The sequence below is a fragment of the Notamacropus eugenii genome, chromosome 5 (assembly GCF_028372415.1).
Source record: "Notamacropus eugenii isolate mMacEug1 chromosome 5, mMacEug1.pri_v2, whole genome shotgun sequence".
Taxonomy (NCBI): domain Eukaryota; kingdom Metazoa; phylum Chordata; class Mammalia; order Diprotodontia; family Macropodidae; genus Notamacropus; species Notamacropus eugenii.
Genome location: NC_092876.1, coordinates 221968424 through 221992319, shown reverse-complemented (window position 1 = coordinate 221992319; position 23896 = coordinate 221968424). Strand labels below are relative to the sequence as shown.

The 23896-nt window shown below is 33.8% G+C and overlaps 2 protein-coding genes and 1 long non-coding RNA gene across 6 annotated transcripts in view; 1 reads left to right on the top strand and 2 right to left on the bottom strand.

Annotated features, from left to right (window-relative positions):
- Nucleotides 1-13419, top strand: part of KCNH7 (potassium voltage-gated channel subfamily H member 7) — a 632488-nt gene extending 619069 nt beyond the window's left edge. The window contains exons 14-15 of the mRNA XM_072612165.1: nt 4617-4809; nt 6906-13419. Of these exons, the coding sequence (XP_072468266.1) occupies nt 4617-4809; nt 6906-7175 (463 nt within the window). The 3' untranslated portion in view covers nt 7176-13419. The remainder of the gene's footprint in view (nt 1-4616; nt 4810-6905) is intronic.
- Nucleotides 2872-4624, bottom strand: LOC140505792 (uncharacterized). Its single transcript, XR_011967666.1, has 2 exons — nt 4177-4624; nt 2872-3386 (listed from the first exon to the last, which is right to left on the bottom strand). It is a non-coding gene; the product is annotated as an uncharacterized lncRNA (long non-coding RNA).
- A 5519-nt stretch (nt 13420-18938) lies between the features above and the next one.
- The window catches only part of GCA (grancalcin), a 38808-nt gene continuing 33850 nt past the window's right edge, over nt 18939-23896 (bottom strand). For all 4 annotated transcript variants that reach the window (XM_072612161.1, XM_072612162.1, XM_072612163.1 and 1 more), the window contains 3 exons: nt 20828-20941; nt 20384-20442; nt 18939-19152 (listed from right to left, as the gene is read on the bottom strand). In XM_072612161.1, the coding sequence (XP_072468262.1) occupies nt 19126-19152; nt 20384-20442; nt 20828-20941 (200 nt within the window). In that variant the 3' untranslated portion in view covers nt 18939-19125. The remainder of the gene's footprint in view (nt 19153-20383; nt 20443-20827; nt 20942-23896) is intronic.

Sequence of the window (23896 nt, the reverse complement as noted above, 5' to 3'; positions counted from 1 at the left end):
ACAATGTTGTTTAATTGCATAAATTTGTTCTCCTGGTTCTGATCCTTTCACTGTACAAATTCACAGAAGTTTTCCTAGGACTCTCTGAAGCTAAGCTTTTCATCATGTCTTACAACACAATCATCTTCTGTTATGTTCATATACTATAATTTGTTCAGCTCTTTTCCAGTTGATGGGCACCCCAACCCCTATCTCCATGTTTCAGAATTCTTTCACTTCTTCCTTACTTTTAATTGGTAACAGTGACAAAGATGCCACCTTATGCTCCTAAGGTCTCTAGTTTCTTTTTCAAGGGTTCCTCATCCTTAAAAGTACTCTCCTTCTGGTGGGAACATTTGTCCCTGTGAAGCATGGGTAGCAGTAATTATGTTTAGTAAATTTCAAGAAGCTCTCCATGGCACCCTTGAGTCATACCAAGGGAAGACTGCATGTCATTTTATTCATTTCAGTGACTTATTACCACCTCAGTACCCCTGAGAGAAGGTCAGGATAGAGTTTAGGGCTGCGAAATAGAGCTGAGAATCATCTGCCTAAAGATAATAATTGGGAGGTGCTGAAACCACCAAGTTAAATAGTTTAGTGGGAAAAGAAAAGACAGAGCCTTGAAGGCTACCCACTGTTGGCAGTGCAAAAACTGGATAAAGATTCCCTCAAAGGATATTGAGAAGGAACAATCAGATAGGGAGGTGGAAAATCAAGAGACAGCAATGCCACAAAATCAAGAAAATGCTGAATACCAAATTCTGCATTATTAGATCCAACAGATAGGACTACTTACTTCTCTTTTAAGAAAGAAACTAGAATCCAACAGATTCTTTCACCATTTTTCTTCCTATTTGAGACATAACTAGTTAGTCACAGCTGGGTATTGTTCCAGTCTAAATTGAGTTACGGCTGCAGGTATTGAAATATATCATGTGAAACAGTAGGGAAGCCGCACACTCCGATCTTGTACCTGATTAGCAAGGTGATCATCTGTCCCCTGGCAGAAGGACAAATGTCAGTGTCACAGCGATCTGATTCTATCATATAAAACTGCTGCCTAACTTCCTAGGTGTGTTTGTTTCAACAAACAAATTCTATCCTTCAAATGGATTTTTAAAGAAATCTACAGATATTACTTATACAGACACAATCTATGAAAACAAAGTACATCTGCTCTCAGAGGCTGCTTAAGATACCTCCATCAGAGTTATGGAGAGCACAACAAAGCTGACAATTTTTGAGTCTTGACTGGATTCTGAGTAGGAGAGGAAGGACTCTTTCAAAATAAGACTATTAAAATTCCAGTACACTTAGTGAATGATAAACATTTTGACATAAACAAAACATCTTTTAGGAGAAAAGAGATGGTAGTTTGGACTGTAGCTATAGAAGAACAACATAAACAGTCAATTTGATCAGACAAGACACAACTCAGTAAAAAAAAAGGTGCTTTGTCAGACAAGTCAAATAGCTAGTTAAATGAAATTTTCTCTTTTTAGTGGGTGCTTCTCATATTGTGCTGGCACAGTCAGTCACACACTACTTCATAGACTGTAGTTCAGGACAACCATAGGCATATCCAGTGTGAAATGTGGAGCCTATGAGGACAAAGTATTAGGACATATTGATAGCAAAAAAAACCAAAAACTTTTTTAAAAATGATTATTTGAATGGAAACTTCTCAAAATGAAGATTCCTTTTTTTCTTCTCTCCAGTGGGCTTCTATTCTTTTATCAAATCAAAGTTTGTACTCTCTCTTCATTCTCCCAGAATTTTTTTTAAAAAACATTGTAATTAACAGTGGGCAGAATTTAGCCCTATGTTTTTCAATGCTATTTTTATTTTCCTGTTATAGGCAAAACAGAACTGGTAAGGAACAGCATTAGGAGAATTCTATATAAAGACATGAACCAATTTTCCTATCCAGAGGACCATAAAATTCTCTTTGACTTTTAGTGCTAACAAATTCAGAAATGGAAAATCAGACTGATCATCTTTTTTGTAACTTTACCTGTAATTTTAAGGGAAAATTAAATTAGCTGTCCATCTGGCTATTTGTAAATTCTAACAAAAAAAATTATCAGACTAGTAGTAGCAAACCAGAGGTGCCATGAATACAAGCATCAATATGGCCTTAGGTCTATTTCTTAAATACTCAAAGTTTGGGTACAGTAGATAGAGAACCAGTTCTGGTGTCAGGAAGACTTCTTCCTGAGTTCAAATTCTGCCTCAGACATGTACCAGCTATGTGACCGTGGGCAAGTCATTTAACCCTATTTGCCTCAGTTTCCTCCTCTGCAAAAATGAATTGGAGAAGGAAACAGCAAATGACAGAGTCACAAAGAGTCAGATAAGAAGTCTAAGTAGTATAGAAAAAGGTGAGAATTGGAATAAGAAGAGGAGCAGAAAGGCAGAAAACAGCTGTGATGAAGACGTTGGCAAGAAATCTGAAATTAAGTGGCTTAGTTCATCCTGAAAATAGAATCTTATCTTTTAAGACAAAATGAAAGTTCTTAAGTAAGACAACATTTAAAACATACCTTGAAAACTAGTTCTGTATTACTTTCCTTCAAATAGTCAGTTCACACTAACTTTCTAGCTGTTCTTCATACACACCAGTCTATCCATTAATTCATTTCAAGTAAGGATTGTTTCATTATTTGTATTTATATTCACAACACCTAGTACAGTGCCTAGCACATATTAAGTTCTTACTATTTGTTCATTGTGTAAAAACAAGGCAAATGTTTTCTCAAAGGAATTTAGATCTCTCTTTCCCCCAAAGGGGAAAATGACCAAACAACACAAAGGCCAGTTCTTCAGATTTAAATTCCCCTTCTCTCTAAAAGGAAAGAAAACCAGAGGAAGACGACACTTGTGAAATTAAAGAAAGGTTTTTATTAAGAAGGGAAGTAAAACATGCACATGGGGACTGCTGGCCTATGCTGACAGCCCACCAAGTACTGAATGGGGAGAGTTTATATATTTTTTTAAATAAAAGAAAGTAAGGAATTTGGAGGGAAAGGTGGGCTTAGAAAGCAATGAGTCGATGAGCCCCATCCCTAAGGAGGGTAGGAGTGAAGAATTCCAGGTGTCAAAGCTGTGGCTGTTTTGATATACAAATCAGAAGGCATCCTTGGTGATAAACAGTTCATAGCTCAAGACTTGCTAAGAAAATGTCTCCAAAAACAGGATAATTCCATGAATCCCCTAACCAAAGTTAGAGGAGTCTCCAGAAATAAGATTACCTCCAAAACCCACATAGTCTTTGAAGATATGGATGTCTCTTGAAGCTCCATAAACCACCAAAAGGCTCAGGGTCAGCTTCAAAGCTGGTACAAGCTTAAATGGCTTCAGGGTTGCTGATTTTCTGCATGTCCAGCTAGGTTTACCCTTGGTCACTGTAAAGGATTATTGGTATGTCAGTCAATACAGCCAGTCCTCATACAATTCTTCTGGTTACCTGGATAACTGGGGGATTCAAGCAAATTAAGGTATCCATTTTCACAATTGATTGATTAATTGATCTTTCACCTCCCTGCCTCTGCAAAAGTGGTCCTTCTATCTGGAATGCTTCCGCTTCTCACTTGGACCTCTGAGAATCCCTTAGTTTCCTTCAAAGCAAAGCTTCGCTTAGCTCAAATGCCACTTCCTGTATAAGGCCTTTCCAGGTTCTGCCCTTTCCTAGTTGTTAACAGTCTCTCCCTCTAGAAATTAATTGATATATGTAACCCTCAGTCATTAGATTACACTGTTGCTTGGTGGGGCAGGTTTTAAAATGGCCCATTTTCATATAATTCTGCTCTTTGATGTATAGTTTTGAAATCTCTCAGGTTATTTCACCATCTCCCTTTTCTCTCCTCTCTTTCCCTAGATTCTCAAACTCTTGCTATACAGAAAGACACCGAGCCCTCTATCCTGATCTAGCATTCATTCTCTCTCTTTCCAAATTTCAAAGAAATACCTGCAAAGACCCTCCCCAAGGGTCTTTGGGAGGGTGTTACATATAACTTTGCTTATACTTAGCATGTATTTACTTTTGTGAATGTTACAATTTCCCTACTAGAATTCAGCTTCTTGAAGATGACAGGGCCTGGGATTTTTTTGGGGGGGGAGGGTTTGGTTTGATTTGGTTTTTACTGTATCCCCAACACACTGTACTTAAGACTTGTGGGATTAAATTAAACTCACCTTTCTCAAGTTTTCCCAAAGACTGTCAGGTCAAATATTTTCCCAAGAATACTGAAAATGACAAAGGAAAATAGATAAACCAGTGTGAAAGAATCTTGAGATATATACCAGAACCCCCACACGAACTAAAAAGGGTTAAAAATGGGATTGTGCTTGCCCTGTTTTCCACCACCAAGTATATCTCTTATTTTTATCTTTTTAAAAGTCTGAGTCTTAGGAAATACTTTTTTAAAAATTTCTTTTAATCTGCAGAAAAGAAAGCATAGGTTTGACACATAGCTCAGTGCTCCCCCTTCTGTCCTTCCTGGTTTAAGCACAGTTATTTCATTATCAGGTCTCGAGGTGGAATTTGAATTTTTCTCAAATACTTCTGAATTTCAGGTTACTTTAGGATAATTATATATGACTAGATCTTAACCCAATTTCTGTCCTTTTGGCAGACTTGAATCTCAAATGACAGCTGATATTCAAACTATTCTGCAGTTACTGCAGAGGCAAACTCCCGTGGTCCCACCTGCTTATAGTATGGTGACAACAGGGGCAGAATATCAAAGACCAACTCTCAAAATGATGAAAACTTCTCAACCTGTAGCATCTATTAAAACTGACAGAAGTTTCAGTCCTTCTTCACAAGTAAGTACAGATACAACTTAATTCTAAGTTCTTTGGAAATAGCTCATTGGGAAGACTAAATTACTGAAGCTCTGGGAAGAATAGTGCCTAAAATATAGTGAATCAAGATGACTTGCCTTTAGTTGAGTTGTGTTAGAGGGGAGAGTATAAAGCTACTGACGTGGCTTCACCATAACTATCACCAAAGTAGAATGGATAAAACTGAATTGCCTTCTCCCCTCCATGTCCTAACAAATATTAAACTGATTTTACCTGTATACAAATGGGAGGAGAAGAAGGGAGATGAGTATGTATAACTATGTATGCCCTAACAAGCGCAGCTAGGTGGCACAGTGGACAGGCCCTAGAGTCAGGAGGAGCTGAGTTCAAATGCAGCTTCAGATGCTCGACACTTAACTAGCTGTGGGCCCCGGGCAAGTCACTTAACCCCAACTGCCTCATGAAACAAACAAAGACAAAAAAAACATATATGTAGCCCTGATCTTTCTCCTAAACTCTAATTTACAAACATTTCCCACTGTGTGTCTCTAGGGCATCTCAAATTCAACATCTCCAAAATGGAATTATCTTCCTCCCAAAACACCCCCTTCCTCCAAGTTTTCCTACTTCAGATAAGGATGTCTCCAGCTCCCCAGTCGCCCACGTTCATATTCATGGTGCCCTCCTAAATTCTTCCCCTCTAATCACCCTTCCTATCCAATTAGCTGCCAAATTTCATATATTTTGCTTCTACAGCATACCTCACCTCAGTCCCCTTGCCTCCTTACCTGGACCCCTAGGAAACTGCAACCCCCTCTTAATTGGATTCATGGTACCTACCACTCTCCATTCTGTCCTCAATATAGCTGCCAAAATAATCTTCCTAAAGCATAAATCTGATCGTATCATTGACCTCTGTCAATAATTTTCAGTGGTTCCCTGTTACCTAATGGATAAAATGTTAACTTCTCAGCTCAGCCTTTCACAGTCAGGCAGAATTCTGCCTACTTTTCCAGGTTTACATCACATTACTCCCCTCAGATATTCTGTTTTCTACTCCAAACTTAGCTTTTCACTCCTACTTCCACAGTTTAACCCCTCTCCAGGGCCTAGAATGCATTCCCTCCTTGCCTCCATTGCTTAGAATTTTTAGCTCCCTTCAAGGTTCAGATCATGTGTAGTTTCCTATAGGAAGTCTTTCTTGAACTCCCTAGTTGTAAATATTCTTTCCCACCTCAAATCATCATGTACATATTTATTTATATATTATCTCCTCCCAAGAGAATATAACCTCCCTGATGACAAGGACTATTTCATTTTGTGAACCACCCCTAAGTGTACAGATAGCACTTAAATGTTCAATGAATATTGAGTGGGTTGAACTGGACTTTTTTTAAACACTACAAACAAAATTGATATTTGAAGTATAGCTAGTAAATATTAAGAGCTATCCTGGAAAAAACTGCAGCAAAAATTATGGGAAAATTAGTGCCTTGTACTGTAGTCAGAAAAACTTACGTTTACAGCATGTGGCAATGTGCTTAAAAGAGAATAATAAAACCTTCTAAAATATGGAAGTAAAAAATAATGTCTTTGTGGCTAGGTTTAAAAGCTAAAAAACACAACTCAGTAATTTTTTTTGTTTCCAGAGAATTAGTCTTTGTAATCCTACCTAGTAACAAACACTTTTATTCCCATTATCTTCCCTCTTGTCCTCTGCCCTCATTCATAGCTACTAAAATACTCAACTCTCCAACATTCAGTTTTTCCTTGAATTTAAAGTCCAAACAAATGTGGGGGAAACATTTTTTAAAAGACTGGTTTCTAGTTTAATTTCCCATACTCAGAATTCTTCAAATCCTGGAACTTTGTAAATTATACAGAAACCTACTAGGGGACAGCTCTTGGATCTCCACTCTGCATCCTTCTCTTCCATCAACGTTTTTAGGGGGAAGCAAATATAAGACAATATCCTTAAAGAAATGTAGGGTGATTTGGAAAGAAGACATTTTAGCATGTTTAAACATTGTGAATGATTTGGAAAGGGATGGTAATATATTTTAGACAGCTATCAAAGGGATTTGTAAAACTGCCTTGTTTTTTCTTCTTCCCATCAGTGTCCTGAATTCCTAGACCTTGAAAAATCTAAACTAAAATCCAAAGAATCGCTCTCCAGTGGGGTGCACCTGAACACAGCCTCAGAAGACAACTTGACTTCACTCTTAGAACAAGAACCTGATCGCTCTTTAGAGCTCCATTCACAGCACAGTAAAACTTACCTTCATCCCATTAGGCATCATCCTTCTTTACCAGATTCTTCCCTCAGCAATATAGGAATCTTGGGTCTTCACAGGCATGTTTCTGATCCTGGTCTTCCTGGGAAATAATCGTTATTATTTTTTTTACTATTTACTTCACATAAAATGTAAGTGCTTTTAATGGCTGTTTTCCTTTTTTTGTATTTAAATCCTCTATACTTGACTCAGGGGCTAACAAGTTACCATTATATGCAAAAGTACTGTATATTTTCCTAAATTAAAGCTTGTAAGGTAAAGTTGAGCAGTTAGATGTAAATATACTTAAGAACTATGTTCAAATGTTTAAAACTGCCAGCATCTCAAGGCACCTTATATTTTTATTTTATTTTTATTTTTTAACACCTGCATGTTAGGAAACTCCCAACTCATGTTGCATGGACAATATCATTTACTGCTTTCACTAAAACAGTACTTTGTTGTAAACTGCCTTCCAAGAAAATAAGAGGCCAGAGGATGATCTAGTTCATGGACATGACTCAGAATTTATTAAATTAGCTCATCTGAAGTTCAAAGGAGAACAAAACAATTGTCCATTTTGAAAAGCTGCAATCTTCTTTCAGTACGGAGCATTTTGTACTCAGTGGTACTTATTCCATTAAGAGATTATAAAATCACTAACAGGAGGAAATAATCTCTTCCAAGTAAGTGTAGGTGTTTTAAAAGATCGAACTCCTTGACTTAAAAGGACTATCACCAATTGCATTCATAAAACACATTAATTCAGTAATTTCCACTGGCATATTTCTTTGACTACAAAAGAACTCATTTCTTCGATTTTTTTTGACCCTCCTCAAAACGTATAAACCTTGGCTGACAGACTGATTTCCACAGTTCTTTCTTATTATTCAAGAACCACATCTACTTTCGTATCACTGTTCCTTTCAAAGACTTATCCATCTTAATCCTCATCCTTATTCCCTCCAAAATATTTCACTTGCATTAGAAGTATTTCTGTATTTTATCTTTTGTGCTATATAGGCTAAAGAATATGTACATTACTTGACTACAACATCATAGTAAAACCTCAGTTAAGTAGAATGTTTATAGAATGGGGTATTCTGATTGATCTAATCCTTAGAAAAGGATTTGAATTTAGAGCCAATTTGAATCTAGAATTTTTGGAGCAGAAAGGTTAGAGATCACCTGATTTTGCAGATTTGGTTTCAACCTGCTGAATGATTTCTAAAATGTATTAATTAATTTTCCTATCAAGTTAAATATACCAAAAAGAATGTCATCTTTCTTTGATACTCCATGAACTCACACAGCATCAAGGTCATTATTCTGAATATCATTTGTCATTGTAGAAAACTATAAAACATAACAGAGATTAGACAAAATGTTTATTGGTTCCATGATATAACAACATACCCCAGAAGATATTTTTTAGTATGTCATTAAGAAGACATCCTATTTTCCTGAGTTTGTCCCAAAAGAGAGGATAGAAAAATATTTCAATTTAGTGGATGGTTCTGAGTTGAATTCCACTTAATTGAGGTTTTCCTCCATTTAAAAATACAGCCTACATCAGTTTTTAAAATGCTAATATAGCTGCACCCATAATCATTGGGGGCTGGGGGGTACTTTTCAATTTCCTTTAAAAATTTTTTTAAAACCACAGTGTCATTCATCAAGAGAGAGATTAAAAGCGTGCTAGGATTCTGCATATTAGAAAATTGACTATCTTTCCAGAATACACATGTAATGTTCTTTATCTTTGTGTACAAATTTAACTACCTGTAAATCCAAAAGGTGTTTTCTAAAGCTGCAAATTCTGCATACGTTGTACATGACCAGCACTTTGTGACTAGCTTGGCTTATTTCTTAAAGATTTGATTGATTCACATAATGTACATCAAATGACCCTATTCTGCTACCTACATTTTACAACATGGCTGGGTTATTGGATAATCTTCTAAATTTTAGTTGGGCAGTGGAAAAAGAGTTTTGTTACTCTGCTTAATTTATGAAAAGCAGAGAAGCACAAATTATTAGGACTGGTTTACACAATGCTGAAATTTCTCTTTAAAAGTCACACCAGCTCTTTGTTGTTGTGTAGACAACATTCACAATAGGCATTTTATTATTACATCTTCCGCTAAAATGACTTGGCAAAAAAAATGCCAATCTTTGATTTAAGGAGCCTTAGATTATATTCACCAAAAACCTGCTATACAATAAAGATTGTCTTGCCAGGTAAGGCAACTTAAACATGGTAGTTTGACTCTGGAATGCTCTATTATGTTTATTGTGAAGACAAGCACAAAAACTGGCCTTTCACAAAGATATCCATTTTTCAACATAATTGAAGAATGGCATGATTGTAAAGACTGTGAAAGAATTTTACCATATTTATTTTTTTGCATAAAACTACCTTTTCTACTTTAATTCCTTTGAATTAAAATAGCAGCTTGTTTTAAAAAAAAAAACACTATGGTATCAGAATTGGAAGGGGGACATAAAACCCCCTTTGACTTTATATTATAAAAATGGGATGAAGTAATGTATTATGATTTGATTAGTCAGATGAAAAGCAACTAAGTACTGGCAATATCTCCCAACAATTTATTTACCACAATTATCAAGCACTTAATTGGGAATGTGAAGCAGCCCAAGGAATGTGGAATGAATAAAATACTCAAGTCTATTTCCTTGAAACCATGTTTGCAATTTCCTTTTGACTTAAAAAATGTCGACACTTTTCTGTTCTGTCCTAGGCTACACTCAGCAAAGTCCAAGATAACTTAGTTTGTAATAGCTTCATGGTGTTTTCTTTCTACACCTAGGATCATAAGAATCCTCTAGACTTTCTTATAATATTAGAAATGTTACTAAATTTCTATCTAAATATATCCCCAATTCATTTAGATCTGTTTTTCTGTTATCATCAGATAGGCAGATGGCTTACACATACTTAGACTTAACATTCATCTTGCTAGTGGATTGCCATCCTACCTATCCTTATCTAACCCCCTCTGGTGTGCTCTGCACTTTAGTTTTTAAATTGAGAACCTAAAATGAAGAAACACCTATTAATACTGTTCTCACAGGATTTTAAAATTAATAACTGTTCACCCAAAAGACACTAGGGGCCACTTTCTATTTTCTAAGATACACTGGTACAAAGTCATCAAGGATACTAGCAAAAAAAAAAAAAAAAAAAAAGGAAATTTTTCCTTCCATCTTAAGAGCACAATGTCATTTTCATACATCTTTAAACTAATATTTGATTTTCTGTGCGCAACACTTGTATATTCAGGGGGAAATTCCTGCCAGAAGCTCATTTTTAGCAGTACAACCATAAGTGATGGCTCTAACTGTAACTACTAAGAAACTACTGAGGAAAATTTATTGACCCAATGACATTTTATATTGTAAAAAATTAATTGAAATCTACTCTATAGAGCTAATCTACATTCAAAGAAATTATTTTAATCACATTTATGAGCATGCACATACTACTGTGCTCTGTAGAAGCTGAAAGTGAGGTGACTGAATATGAACTGTTTAGATTGTTTAATTATAACATACTTAAGCACTAATTGTTTCTGTTTGATGGGGGGAGGTTCTTAAATTGCATGATAAAACGCAATGATAAAATGATGAAAAATGAATTTCATTTACTTTTAAAATATCATTTACCATTTTCCCAATGATAACAAATATTAAAATGCCATTAAATCTCCATTTATTCATCCAGAGTTTAAAAAAAAGAACATGCATTATACGCATGCAAATGCTTGTGTCCTACAGAGTAGCATGCTTTGAGATTTCTTGCAAAAAAAAGTTAACGGAAATGGCTTAATTGTTCTTAATTTTATTAGTCATGATACAACTAAAGAAACATTAAACCTGTCTCAAGATATTGTTCTACTTGAATATAAACCAGGAAAACTGGCATAGGTACAATTTAAATAGTGGTCTCTCATGACATAATACCATTGCTATTCTGTTGTTTCTGGTACCCTATAACTATTAGGAATATGATTTTAAATTATAATACTAATAACTAATGATTGGATTCAGAAGTTTGAAGGCAATTTCAACACTATGAGATAAATACCAAATTTCTTGTTGCATATAACTTCAATGATTCCAACATCTTTTCTGTACCTGATTTTAATGACTCATGGGAAAATTGTCTCCAAAAACTCACTATTCCAAGAATTCATTATTTGTAAAGCCAACTAGCTAATTGGCAAAGCAATAATATGGATTCTTGAGGTTTCTTGTAGTCTGATCTCAAATCATATCTATTAGTACAGAATGTTACACTTAAAATGGAACTTCAAAATCATTAAGTCCAACTTATATTTATAGACAAAGAAATGAAGCCCAGATAGAGTGTCTTGTCCAAGATCCCACAGCTAGTCAATGAAGCTTAAAACCCAGATTTCCCAATTCATAGAAGTGCTCTTTCTAGCAACCCACACTGCCTTTTTGGCTTCCAAAAAATGTAAAAACTAAATGCTCAGGGCTAAAAAAAAAAAAAAAAACCAACAACCATTTTCAGGTAGGTATTCTCTTCTCTCAGTCACTCCCCCATCTGTCCCACTCACACAAAATACTACCTTAGGACAACAGCAATCAAAGGGTTACACTTTTCAGTTTAATACAAAGCTTCCCCCATCCAAATATCTCAGTATCTTTTTCCTTAAGTTACACTGAATTTAAATGAATAGCAATGCTAATTCTTTAGTTTTTAATTTAAAAGATGGCACTTATATTTAAATACCTGAGTAACGAGTAGTCTACGTGACTTTTACCCAATACAACTATCCATTATACCATACACATCTGTTATAGAAAAATACACATTTTCAAAAACACAAATGAACTATTTGCATTACAATAGAGTTAATTTTAGGGACACTTTTTAAAGAGCAAGCTGCCTTAATACAATTAAGTACACTCATTTATATTATCTGATAAAGAGATTGGGTTGGAAAGAAACAGAATTGCAAATCAAAACTGTTACCAAACTGCCAGCTGAAGAACAAGAAGCACTGACAAATCCATGGAATGATATGCTTTTGATTTTACAGACCATTTTTCAGGAATACATGATTGCACACAAGTCATGTTAATTTTAACATTAGTAGCACAGCAGCTTCTTCAAAAAGTCAAACTTTTAATTGAGCACAGTTAAGTTACTATGGTAGTAAAGCCTCTGAAATATTTTTGGTTTGCATATAGTCAAGGGAAAATAACCTTAGTATGGCTGTTTGAGATGTTAACAAATCCCAAACCAGGAAAAACTGTAACACTCTCTAGATGAATCCCCAGGTTGTAAGCATGGGAACTCCATTCCTTTATTTACCTGTGTTAAGTAATATCATTTAGTTAAACTTGCAGTTTTAGAGCATGTCTGCATATGTTTAAACCTGTTTCCTTACAGCTCTATGTAATGATCCTAGCAACCAGGTATATTTGTATACATGTAAAATGGTGTGGTTGTCATTTCTGTCCACTCTTTTCTTCCAAACTCTTTTCATGAGTCTTTTGTCATGGTTTATCAAAATCACTATAAAAACAAAATTTTTATTTTACAGTGACACTTCTTAACTCCTCTCAGAGAGTTCTGTAGCAAGAGGTAGTATTACTACTATCTCAGAATTTACATATTTCCTATTTTTAACAAGTAGCTTCTCTGTGCATCATCATAAAACAATTACAACATATCTTTGGATTTAAGGAAAATATTTTTTTCCTCCAAAAAAAGGTCAAGAAAGTCCTTAAGAAAAATATTTCAAGAATCTCTAGTTGCAACCATGTAATTCCTTTTGATTCTAATGGAAGACATAGTATCAAGTGGGTATTTATGACTAAAAATATTAGATACTAGAATTGTAACTGGAAAAAACGTTAGAATGTTTTCTAATGCTGAAATAATACACTTCAAAATACTAAACCAATGAAAAGTATATTTTGAAAAGAATACTTTTTTAATCACTTAAAAGAAATTTCAACCATGTAAGATGATTAAGGAAAAAATCTCATTCATTGTAACCTTTATTTTAGTAGTAAATCTCCTGGAACATTTCAAACGTAATGAAACATCTTACTAAAACATACTATACTGTTCCCTTTGTCTTTACTTATACTATGTAGCATGAAATCATGAGGGTGACTTTAAAGTTACTGTACAGAAATATTTATTTTTTAGCAAATGTTTTCTTCAAAGATTGTGATATTGACAGCATAAACCATTTGCACAAATAGTTTTGCAATAACCCTCTGAAAATAACTGTAAATAGGAAAAATGTAAATTGCACTGTAAAAATTACAATTTTTTGGTAGCTAAAAAAAGCATACAGGGTTACTGTAAAAGTTGTATTGCTACTACAATGTACATATAGAATTCAAGAATGAGGGAAATAATTTCTGGACAATTTGTATGAGAAAATTGAACTACTTCAAACACTTAAATGAATTTAGTTTAGAGGCATCAAAGGTCTGTCTTTGGATAATTAAGAAGGAAACTTTTTGAGGAGCTAACTGTATTTCCAACATTTTCTATTAGGTACAGCACCAGATAGAGGCATGATGGTGCTGATTTATTTTTTAAAAAATCACCTAATTATAAGAACAGTGCTGCATTTTCCTGGGTTTATCAGGACACTGGTTAGTGGGACTGTGCGGATGCATGGTAAAAAACTATTACATTTAAAATTAAGGAAATGTCTTCTTTTTTTTAAGTATCTTGGTTATAACCCAAAAGGGACTCACTAAGATAGCTATTTTCTTTGTAAAATTATTTGTCCTGTTGTGCAAGATGCCTAATCTTGAAACATACAACTTAATTTTCAACTGAAAATTTTACATTAACACACTGTGTATTTATCTCTCTTTCCCTTAATTTGGAAAATGAAAAATAACTTTTTTTCATTTATCTAAATTTCTATGCATTTCTTAGTTGCTTCTCCAAGGGAGAAAACTTGTATTTGCAAGAATTATTTTCTAACACATAAAATCTAATAGTGAAATAGTTGGCCCTTCTACTGACAATGTAGAACTTTAAAAAACAAAGTGAAATTAAGGAACGTTATTGGCTTGATATCCCAAACTTTCATTAACAAGAAACCTAAAAACTGGCACAAGGAAAACACTCTAGCTTTAAATAAATGCTGAAACAAAAGCAAATATACCGAAGTAGCCTGCATTGAGCAAATGTCATCAATGAGCACTCTAATCAATTAGTAAGTTCTAGAGTGCATAGGAGCAGAAAGCCAAATTTTAAAATTTTAAAACTGTCGTTTGTCATAGGGTTACAATTCTGGAATAACAGACATGGAAAAATTTTAGACCAACGCTCAAAGGAGAATGCCACCTCAGAGGCAATCAAACATTAGCCCATGATATCAAATAAAAATGGATTTCTAATCTGTATTGTTCTGGGGCATGCTTACTTGCACTGTTCAGTTACTCCTTTGAAATTATAAAAACTGTAGCATTGTATATTTTTATAGTTAAGTAGCACTATCTAATTAAACTTCATTTGTTTGTAAAAGCACATGACTAGCTGTATTTGTATTCTCATACTGTTAGCAATCCTAGAAGTGTTGGAGGGTAGCACCAGACCATTCTGTCTGACACAAATCTCCAAAATACAGCCACTGAAAGGTAACTTCATTACCCAGAAGGTTCCCAAGTTGCCCATGTTTGATCATGTCTGAGTATAATATGGGAACCATGAAGAAATGCTTCTATTACTACCCAAGTAAATCACATGGCAAATTGGATACCACACCCTGCCCAACTCACTTCCTGTTAGCAATACGAAAGTGTGGCCAAGCCCTACTATAGATAAGCTAATGAATTTAATTATTTCCAAAATGCTATAAAAAGCCAAGTTGTCTTTACCAGACTAGGTAAAGAAAAGAAGTCACATTCAGTTGAGTCTTTTCATTACACCAATGAAAGACATTCCCTATGTCCATAAGAAAAATAAAAGGGCAAAAGTTACCATAAATTATGGTTTAGAAGTACAGAGTAATATATAAACACATACAAGGAGGATGTGAGATTTTGAGGGAAGTTTCCAAAGCTATTGTAGGTCACTAGAGCATTATTGAATGCAGTAAAGATCAGCTCAGCAGCTCAATATATGGCAATATGAGCTTACAGCTTTAGGACCAAGAAAAAGCATCTAAGCATTATCCAACTATAATTAGTTTAAAGCCCCAACTTCCAATACCATAAGAGGGGTGGACTATCCTTCATTGGTCTCACTCTGTATGCATGCTTAAAAGAAACCTTTATTTGAAGGAGATAGAATAGATTGAATTCCCTATATTAAGCTCTAGTCAAAAAAAAAAAAAATGCCAGCATACTTTTGATGTCTCTTTCAAGGGAAGTCAATTAATCACTTGTGCTGTATGAGGGAGAAACGATTAAACATCCTTGTGAACTTTACTTCCTATATGTAATTTCCTGGATTTTTGCAAAAATGCTAACATTGCTGTTAATTTCCCAAGCAGGAGAAAAATATATTATTACAGATGGTGACTTTAAGAACTTTCTTTCAAAGACAAAAATCTAGTTTCTTACAGGTAATTTATTAAAGCTTAATTAATCTAAGTGACAACAACATGCAAGATTACATTTCATATGATTTCTCTGTTTCAGTTAAAGAAATAATCACAAGAAAGAATTTTAGTATTTTTTAAATGATGCACAAAGCCTAAACCACAAAAAAATCCCATACATTGACTCTGTGGGCAAAATGTCTTTTCTAAATACAAATACATGTGACAAATACTCCTAATTCATAAATGAATTTTTTTATTTTGTGCTACTCTGCCTGCTTGAATGCATACTTATGAAGTTTAAAAGAGCACAATCCAATTACTTGGCATTAAGTTTAAGATGGACAAAATTAAGGCTGCCTATTAAGATGGCTCCACACTTTCTTATCACTGGAACTGAAATATCTATGCTGCCACCTTAACAACATAGAATTGCAATGCCTGACATTTATAATCTGGCAGTTTTTTAGACCTAGGTGAACTACTGCGCTGTTTTCATGAACTGTAGCATCTCATAATATGTGTGTTAACAGATTTTGTATAATGCAAAACTTTACAGAAAGTTTTTTGGATGTTTATTTCTAAAAAAAAAAATCTCAAGATGATTTGGATTATTGTTTACTGTACAAATAAAAGTACTTCTACGTTGACAGTGTAAATTAGTCAATAATTTACAATACTAACAAGAAGACTTAGAATAGGACTGACTTCACAAAATCAACCAACCAACCAAAACCATACTTATTATCCAGACATGAGCACACACAAATGTTTATATACAACTACTTAATTTTTAAGTTGCTGATTTGAATATTTTATAGATATTATTGTAATTACTATAACACAAAAAGAGTAAGAACTTCAAAAGCTGGTTGTATTTTAATATCAAAAATAGTGAGCAAAACCTTAATTGTGCTTAATATTTTATGAAAATATTTAAATTAATGTAAAAAGCAATATGATTATCTAGCAATTTACAAGAAAAATTAAAAACACATGAAAACCACAAAATAAAGTGTTTTGCAAAAATGTAAATGTGATTTTAATGCAATTCTTAGTTTTCACCTCAATCTTTAACCACCATGTGCAAAAGGCACGAGACCTTTGAGTACATATCTTAAAAAAGAGAAGTATAGAATTATCATACCCAATAAAAGGAATGCTTACATTGAACAAATTAGTTGCCAATAACAGTTAGCTATAATAGGCAGCATGATATGGTGCAGTAGTGTCAAACTCAAATAGAAGTGATTACTGAGGGACACAAATGACTTAGAAAATCACAAATTAATATTATCTACATTGTTCTAAATTTTTATTTTATTAAACATATCCCAATTACATTTTAATCTGGTTGAGGTAGCACTGCAGAGTCTGCAGGCTACAAATTTGGCACCTCTGGTATAGAGGGTAGACAGCAGGCCTTGAAGCCAGGAACACTCGGGCACTTAGGCTCAATTTCTGCCTTTGACACATACTCTCTGGTCAAGTACCTTACCTCTCTGTGCCTTGGCAATTCTCTAAGACTGTCAGTTGCTGAGAGCCTGCAAACCTGCATTGGTAGAGGGAGTTTCATCTCCTGGGATTTCCCTATACCAATGCAATAAAGGATCTAGTCCTTACCTCTACTGTTAGCTGTAGCTTATGATTCTTTCTATAAAGTCTAAACCAAAAATATATACTTTACTATGGCTCAGTCAATTTCTTCCCACACTGACAAACTGTTGTCATATGAAAGCAGACTGAACAGCTGATGGGAGTAGGCAGTATTTAAGAGGGGAAAAGTATTTATGGGAGTAGAGAGAATTTAAAGACTGTGCATGGTTTCCAATAAGTCCTCTTTAAACATTCAAGTTTAAAAATACACATATTACTTACTGAAATTTAAAGGCAACCAGTTACTGCAGACTAGCAATGTCAAATTGGCTATACTTTACTTTTCAGAAATTATAAAAGTGAATGTTGATTTAAATTTCTATTTGTGCTATGAAAGTTTTTATCAATATGCTGCCATCTGCCCTTACGCTTTAAATGGATAATTGTTATTTCTCCTAAACCACTGTAACTTTAAATGTTAAATTACTTTTTGGAAACTAGAGAAAAAAATGCATATCACTTAGCTCATATACCACATGTTAACTATGTTCTCATGTTATATAGCTCTACTAACCCTTCAGAAGGTTTTCAAGTAATATATAACTTAGTCTTTTTCTATTTTCAAGTTCCTTGAAATGTTTAAAATAAAACTGGAAATGTCTATGAAATATAAAAGGGCTAGAAGCTTAGAGATAAATGGGATGATAGGTATTACAGTTTAACCCCTTCAGGTGACAAATAAGGAAACTGCTCTCACTGAAGCTGCCTAGCTAATGGTAGTGATGGAACTAGAATCCAGATCTCTTGACTCCCAGTCCTTTGTTTTTATCATCACACCAGGCTGAACAAAATAAAAGATCTCCCCACAGTTAATTTATCTACTAAAGGTCAAAAGAAGTCAATTATTCAGTTACTGCAACTTATAATAATATGGAGTTTTAAGTTCTTATAGTAACTAGAACACTGATGTTTGTTACTGGACTGGTGCCGAAACAATTCAATCAAATAAATCAAAGTTGTTTTTTAAAAACACTCTTTAAACAAAACAACTGGTTGGCTGATTTCTTTTAAATTTTCAACCACTATTTTGGCACCATGTAAAACTTACAGTAAATAATAAACGCTGACATTTCCATTCAAAGTAACTTCATTACAGATACTGACATGTAAGTTACATTCTCTAAACTTCATGCTTTTCATTTTACTTTTACTAATGAAAGTGAGGTCAAATAAAACTGTGAATTATAGCTTGTCACTAAAATAAACAAATGAAATAGATGAAAAAATATGTTAGCAAAGAACAGCAAAGAAAATCTTAGGTCGATTGGTTCACATAAGAAACTATGGTAACCCTCAGGCAACTGATCATCAGACTATTACTTCTATTTTCCCCTTTAAGTATAAATAGGTTTTCACTTCCTAATTACATGAACAATAAAAATGAGTACAAAAACCCCACTCCTCATTAATTTTCTAATGTTTATAGATAACATCTATAAATTACAGGAAAAAGTTTTTCAAGTTTAGACTTTCTACCTAAATATTCTTCAATTTATCCTTCTGGTTAAATATATTCTAAAGTCAAAATCACCCAAGACTATAAAGGTAAAGAAAAAAGATCAGTCTCATGCTTGGTATCTACTTTTCATTAGTCATATTATTTTACATTATGTAGATGAAAAATATGTAATAATGCTTTTTCAGATTATGACATCGTAAACAAAACCACGTTTATTGCTTCAACTGTGCACTAAAACAGTTTAGACAGATTAACAGGCAGGAACAAAGAGAAGTCCAGAAGAGCTTAAGTTCACAACAAATTCAGTCATAGTTCTTTCTGAGCAGAAGAATTCACAGGATTCTCTGTCCCCCAACATTCTTTATCAGTTGGGCACTCATATGGCCATCGTACCCTGCAAAAACTGAAGCAAAAAGCAAAGTTACCAGTTGACACAAAGAAAAGAATCCTCAAAGATGATTATTTTTAAAAAATTATTTTACCACGAGCTGTCTTAGCAACAAGAAAATAAAGGTACAAGAATAACTGCAATCCTTAATTCCTGTCAAAATGTCAGAATTCCTAGTGTCATTTTGTGAAGGTTTTGTATTTTTATTAAATCATCTGACTACATTCCCACAGAAGTATTTTTCATAATTTTCCCCTTTGGAAACCTCAAAGGCTTGGCCATTCAAACCCGTTTCTAATAAAACAGTAGTTCAAACCCCAGGTTGACAAAAGTACATATAACTAACAAATATTATCATTATTATGTCATGTTCTCAACCAAAAAAAAAAAAACCCATTTCTATCACCTCTATATTTCAACAAGGTTAATAGCCACCAGACAGTGAGTTATTTCTCAGATAATAAAAGTACAACTGTATGTTAGGAAATACTCTTTTTAAAGCTTTTTTTGAGAGGTGTATTTAGCTACTGATAAATATAAATCATACCAGCATAAACAAAAATACCCTAAAAATTAAAATGCAAGAAAGGCATATGTCAATTGTATGTGTGTGTGTGCATATGGAGCTTCAAAAATGAGATTAGTAATAGGAATAAAAAGGTCAAGTTACAAATTTGTCAGTGAAGATTTGAAGTCTTCAGATTTTTTTCTTCTAAAAGGAAACCAACTTCCAGTCAATTTCTTATTTAAAAATGAAAAGAGACAAATCTGGACCAGATCTGTGATTGCACTGATAATAAGAAACTACCAATTCAAGTGCACATTTTCTCTCTAACTTACAGTTGGAGAGCATACTTTAAAGAGTGTACAGAAAGTCACAGGATTTACTTGCCCAGGGCACATAATTATTATCTGTCAGAAGCCACAGTTCAACCCAGCTCTTCCTGACTCCAAGGCCAAGTTTATCTATCCACTAAACCATAGAAATTATGATATAATATTCTCTTGCAAATATTTAGAAAACACTGGCTACTCAAAAAATAAAATGTTCAGAAAACCAGGATGCCTTCATCTTCAATATAAAAACTAATTTTTATTTTACAGTTTTAGGTTTTGTGAAACTTATGAGAGGATAAGACAATTGTATATACCATATTAAAGGCACCAAGGTTCCCTAATCATTTTGAACATTTGTCAAGAAAGTAAGAATACAGAATAAATATTAAATGTTAAACATGGTACTCACATCATCATATACAAAGTTCACAAATCCTTGTTGCATGCTGTCTCTTCTCCTAAAAAAATCTTCAAGAAGAAAGTCATTATAAATTTTTATACTTATTTTAGCAAAAATTGTATTTTTAAAATATCTGGTACAATTTTCAGAAGGTAATAGTTATACATGGAATTAAATAGGACCTTTAGAATTCTTAGAGACATCAATAAACCTTCCATGATTAAAGTTTGAACATTTTAGCATTTAAAAAATAGTCCTAAAATGTTTTAACATTTTAGCATTTTTAAAATAGTCCTAAAACTTGAGCAAAATATGAGAAAACATCAAAATTATGCCAGAAAGAAGTGCTTAAAAACTAAAGATATAATTTATTCTGATAGCAAGTATTTAAGTGCAAGAAAAGTTTGAACATTTTTAACCAGGCAAAAGAAATATAATTTTTTAAATCAATACCTGTCAATGCTCTGAGCTTCACACAGCAAGCAACATAATCATCAAAGAAGATTCTGCCATTCTTGCTATAACGTTTTACGATGGCAGTTAAGGTCTGAGGACTTAACCTATAACCTAAATAAGAAAGAGGTAAAATAATGACCCATAAAGCTTTTGAATCTTAAGAATATTCCTGTTGTTTTAAAAAGAATTCAAATATCACTTCATCCACATAGAAAATTCCCAGGGAAGAAATTCCCAGTATTGCTGCAGATCAGTAACTGTTTTGTAATTTGTCTTGGGGAGTTTACCTAGCTAAGAGACTAATCCAGGATCATGACCAATATATGTAAGAAGTAGGACTTGAGTCCAGGTCTTCTAAGCTCTTCTCTCTGCAGACTCACTCTGTTATAAAAGTTCCTATTTACTATGCCTCCTGCCTCTGCATTACATCTTCCAGAAAGAGTGTCCCAAAAGATACCTTGTATATTTCTAAATCAATGCTACTGAAAGCTATACCACAGTCAGTACTATAAAAGCTACTTCCATTGACAGCATGACCATTCTCCCACTCATCTGCCACGCACATAACTTTGGAGTCATCCTGTCCCTTCCCCCACCCCTTACCTCCTAAGTACAATCTTTTGCTAAATCTCATCTATTTTGTTTTTAACTAGGAGACCATAAGCTTTTAAAAAATAAAGACTATGCTAACTTATTACAACATAAATGTCTTTCTTTGTGAAACAAACCTTTTTACTTTATTCTTTTAAAAACATTATTCTGAAAAGGGGTTCATAGGTTCCAGACCATCAAAGATGTTCACAACACAAAAAAGGTTAAAAACTCTGCTTCAGACTCCCCCCATTCCAATTCACCTTTAACAGCACACTGTCTATGTAATCTCCCTAATAAAGATTTAATAGTATCACTTCCTGCTCACCAATATTTATATTGGTTACTGATTGCTTAATTGCTTAAAGACAACTCCTTACCCTGGTATTTGAGACCCTCCCTTATCTGGCTCTACCCTTAAAAGTAACATCCATCTTTTTTTCCAACCAAACTGGAAAACTTGACTCTTCTCCAAATTCCATCTCAGACATCTTCTACCTCACCTCCAAGCCAGGCCTCTCAAACCTTGGACAAACATCCTTCCCACCTCTGCCTACTGAAATCCTTCATTGTACCTCATGATTCAACTTAAAAGTGATTTTCTCAATGACTTGATGACCCACCTCCACTAACCAGAAGTAATACTTTTTCCTTTCATATCACTTTATTTGACCTCTCCTATGCATATACTTCTACATAAATGATTATGTCTCCCCCACACCCAGTCACCTTGTTGAATGAAGAAACCATTTTGATTTGTATACCTAGTAGAGCCTTGAACAAAGCAATCATTTAATAAATGTTTGCTGAATTGACACTAAACACAACACACATGGAATCTTGGTAGACAAATTAATCATCAGGAGGTACTAAAGAGATCATCAGTTTTCCCTGTCTTTCAAGTGTAGCACAGATGATGGAAAGAACATTATTACACCTACTAAAAGCTTCATTTTCATTTCAAAATACTGTAATTACATTCATAATACTTTATGGATTTTTTGCTAACATCACCACAAAGTTTTCTGTTCTCTTAATTCTCCTCAAATATTAAAAGAATTGACTCAGAAATCTGTGATTTGGGAGGACTTACTACAGCTCTGGGAAGCCAAGGAATCACCACTGCTCCCCACAGAGGCAGGCAGATGAGCAGTTTTATTTCCCCATACCCTAACCACCCATTCACTGAGTCTCTTCACTGCTCTTTCCCACCCTTAAGCTACTCAATTTTCACATTTGCTCTAGTATTTTGTCATATTCTCACTGCCACCATAAATTTCTGATACAGAAGACTAGGGACAACTGGGTAAAAAAACTACAAAGGTAAAAAATAATGTCAATAAATGACACTGTGAAATTTTACAGTGATACTTTAATAAAAGTTAAACAACCGTCAAAATAAAGAGAAGAATTAAACCAAGAAATATTGACAGTTAACTAATGAAATGTAAAAAATATGTGTAAACATACTTTGAGTTTCTACCAGTTTTATAGTCGTAGTTAAGATATGGTTCTTCAGGAAAATTCTGATGAAGACCATTGTTTTAAACTAAATTTCCTATACTACTCTCAACAAAATAAATGTGTTCCATTAATATAGCTAAATCTGTTTAATTTAAAAACAAAATTACTTTATGTTCTATAAGAATCCATTTGAACAGACAGGATGATTGCCTCATTTGGAAAGTACATTAACTGTCTAAGATCACATTTTTTTTAAACTCTAGATAGATCATAAAAAGAATTTAAGCTTCATGTACCAAAAAAAATACATGTCCATGTAAGAATGAGAATTATCTGTTGATAAAATTTTCAATTCAAGTTGTTGTTAATCATAAAAAAAAATCAGCTTTCCTATAGTAAGTTAAATTTTATTACCACTGAATTGGGCTTGTGAAAGCTCAGTCAGAGCTGTACTAAAGTTTACTTCTAAAAACTCACTTCTTCTACAAAAGGGTTTGATATAAAAATCAGCTTTCCCATAGTTAGTTAAATTTTATTACCACTGAATTGGACTTGTGAAAGCTCAGTCTGAGCTGTACTAAAGTTTACTTCTGAAAACTAACTCCTTCTACAAAAGGGTTTGATAAACAAACTATCAGCGTAAAAAAAACTTAAGGAGTTTTCCTTATTTAAATGTAATGCACTTTTTAGTCAGATTAAAGCAAGTTAATGAAAGCTGGTAATCCATGTACCTCTTCATTAAAGCAGATAGAAAAAGACCCTTAGTTGTTATAGTTATTACTGTCAAATGTTTATTGAGCTGAATCTCTTTGAAAATATTATTTTTGTACTCATTATTATTATATTATAGTTTGTACTTTTTTACTTTGCAAGCACTTAAATGCCTATGTGTAGGATTATCACAGAATACTCTTACAAACAATTAAGAGGTAGGACAGACAGCCAAAATTTGAATTTAGTATAACTAAGTGAGTTTTAAATGGATTAAAGAATGTAATAGCATTTAAATAC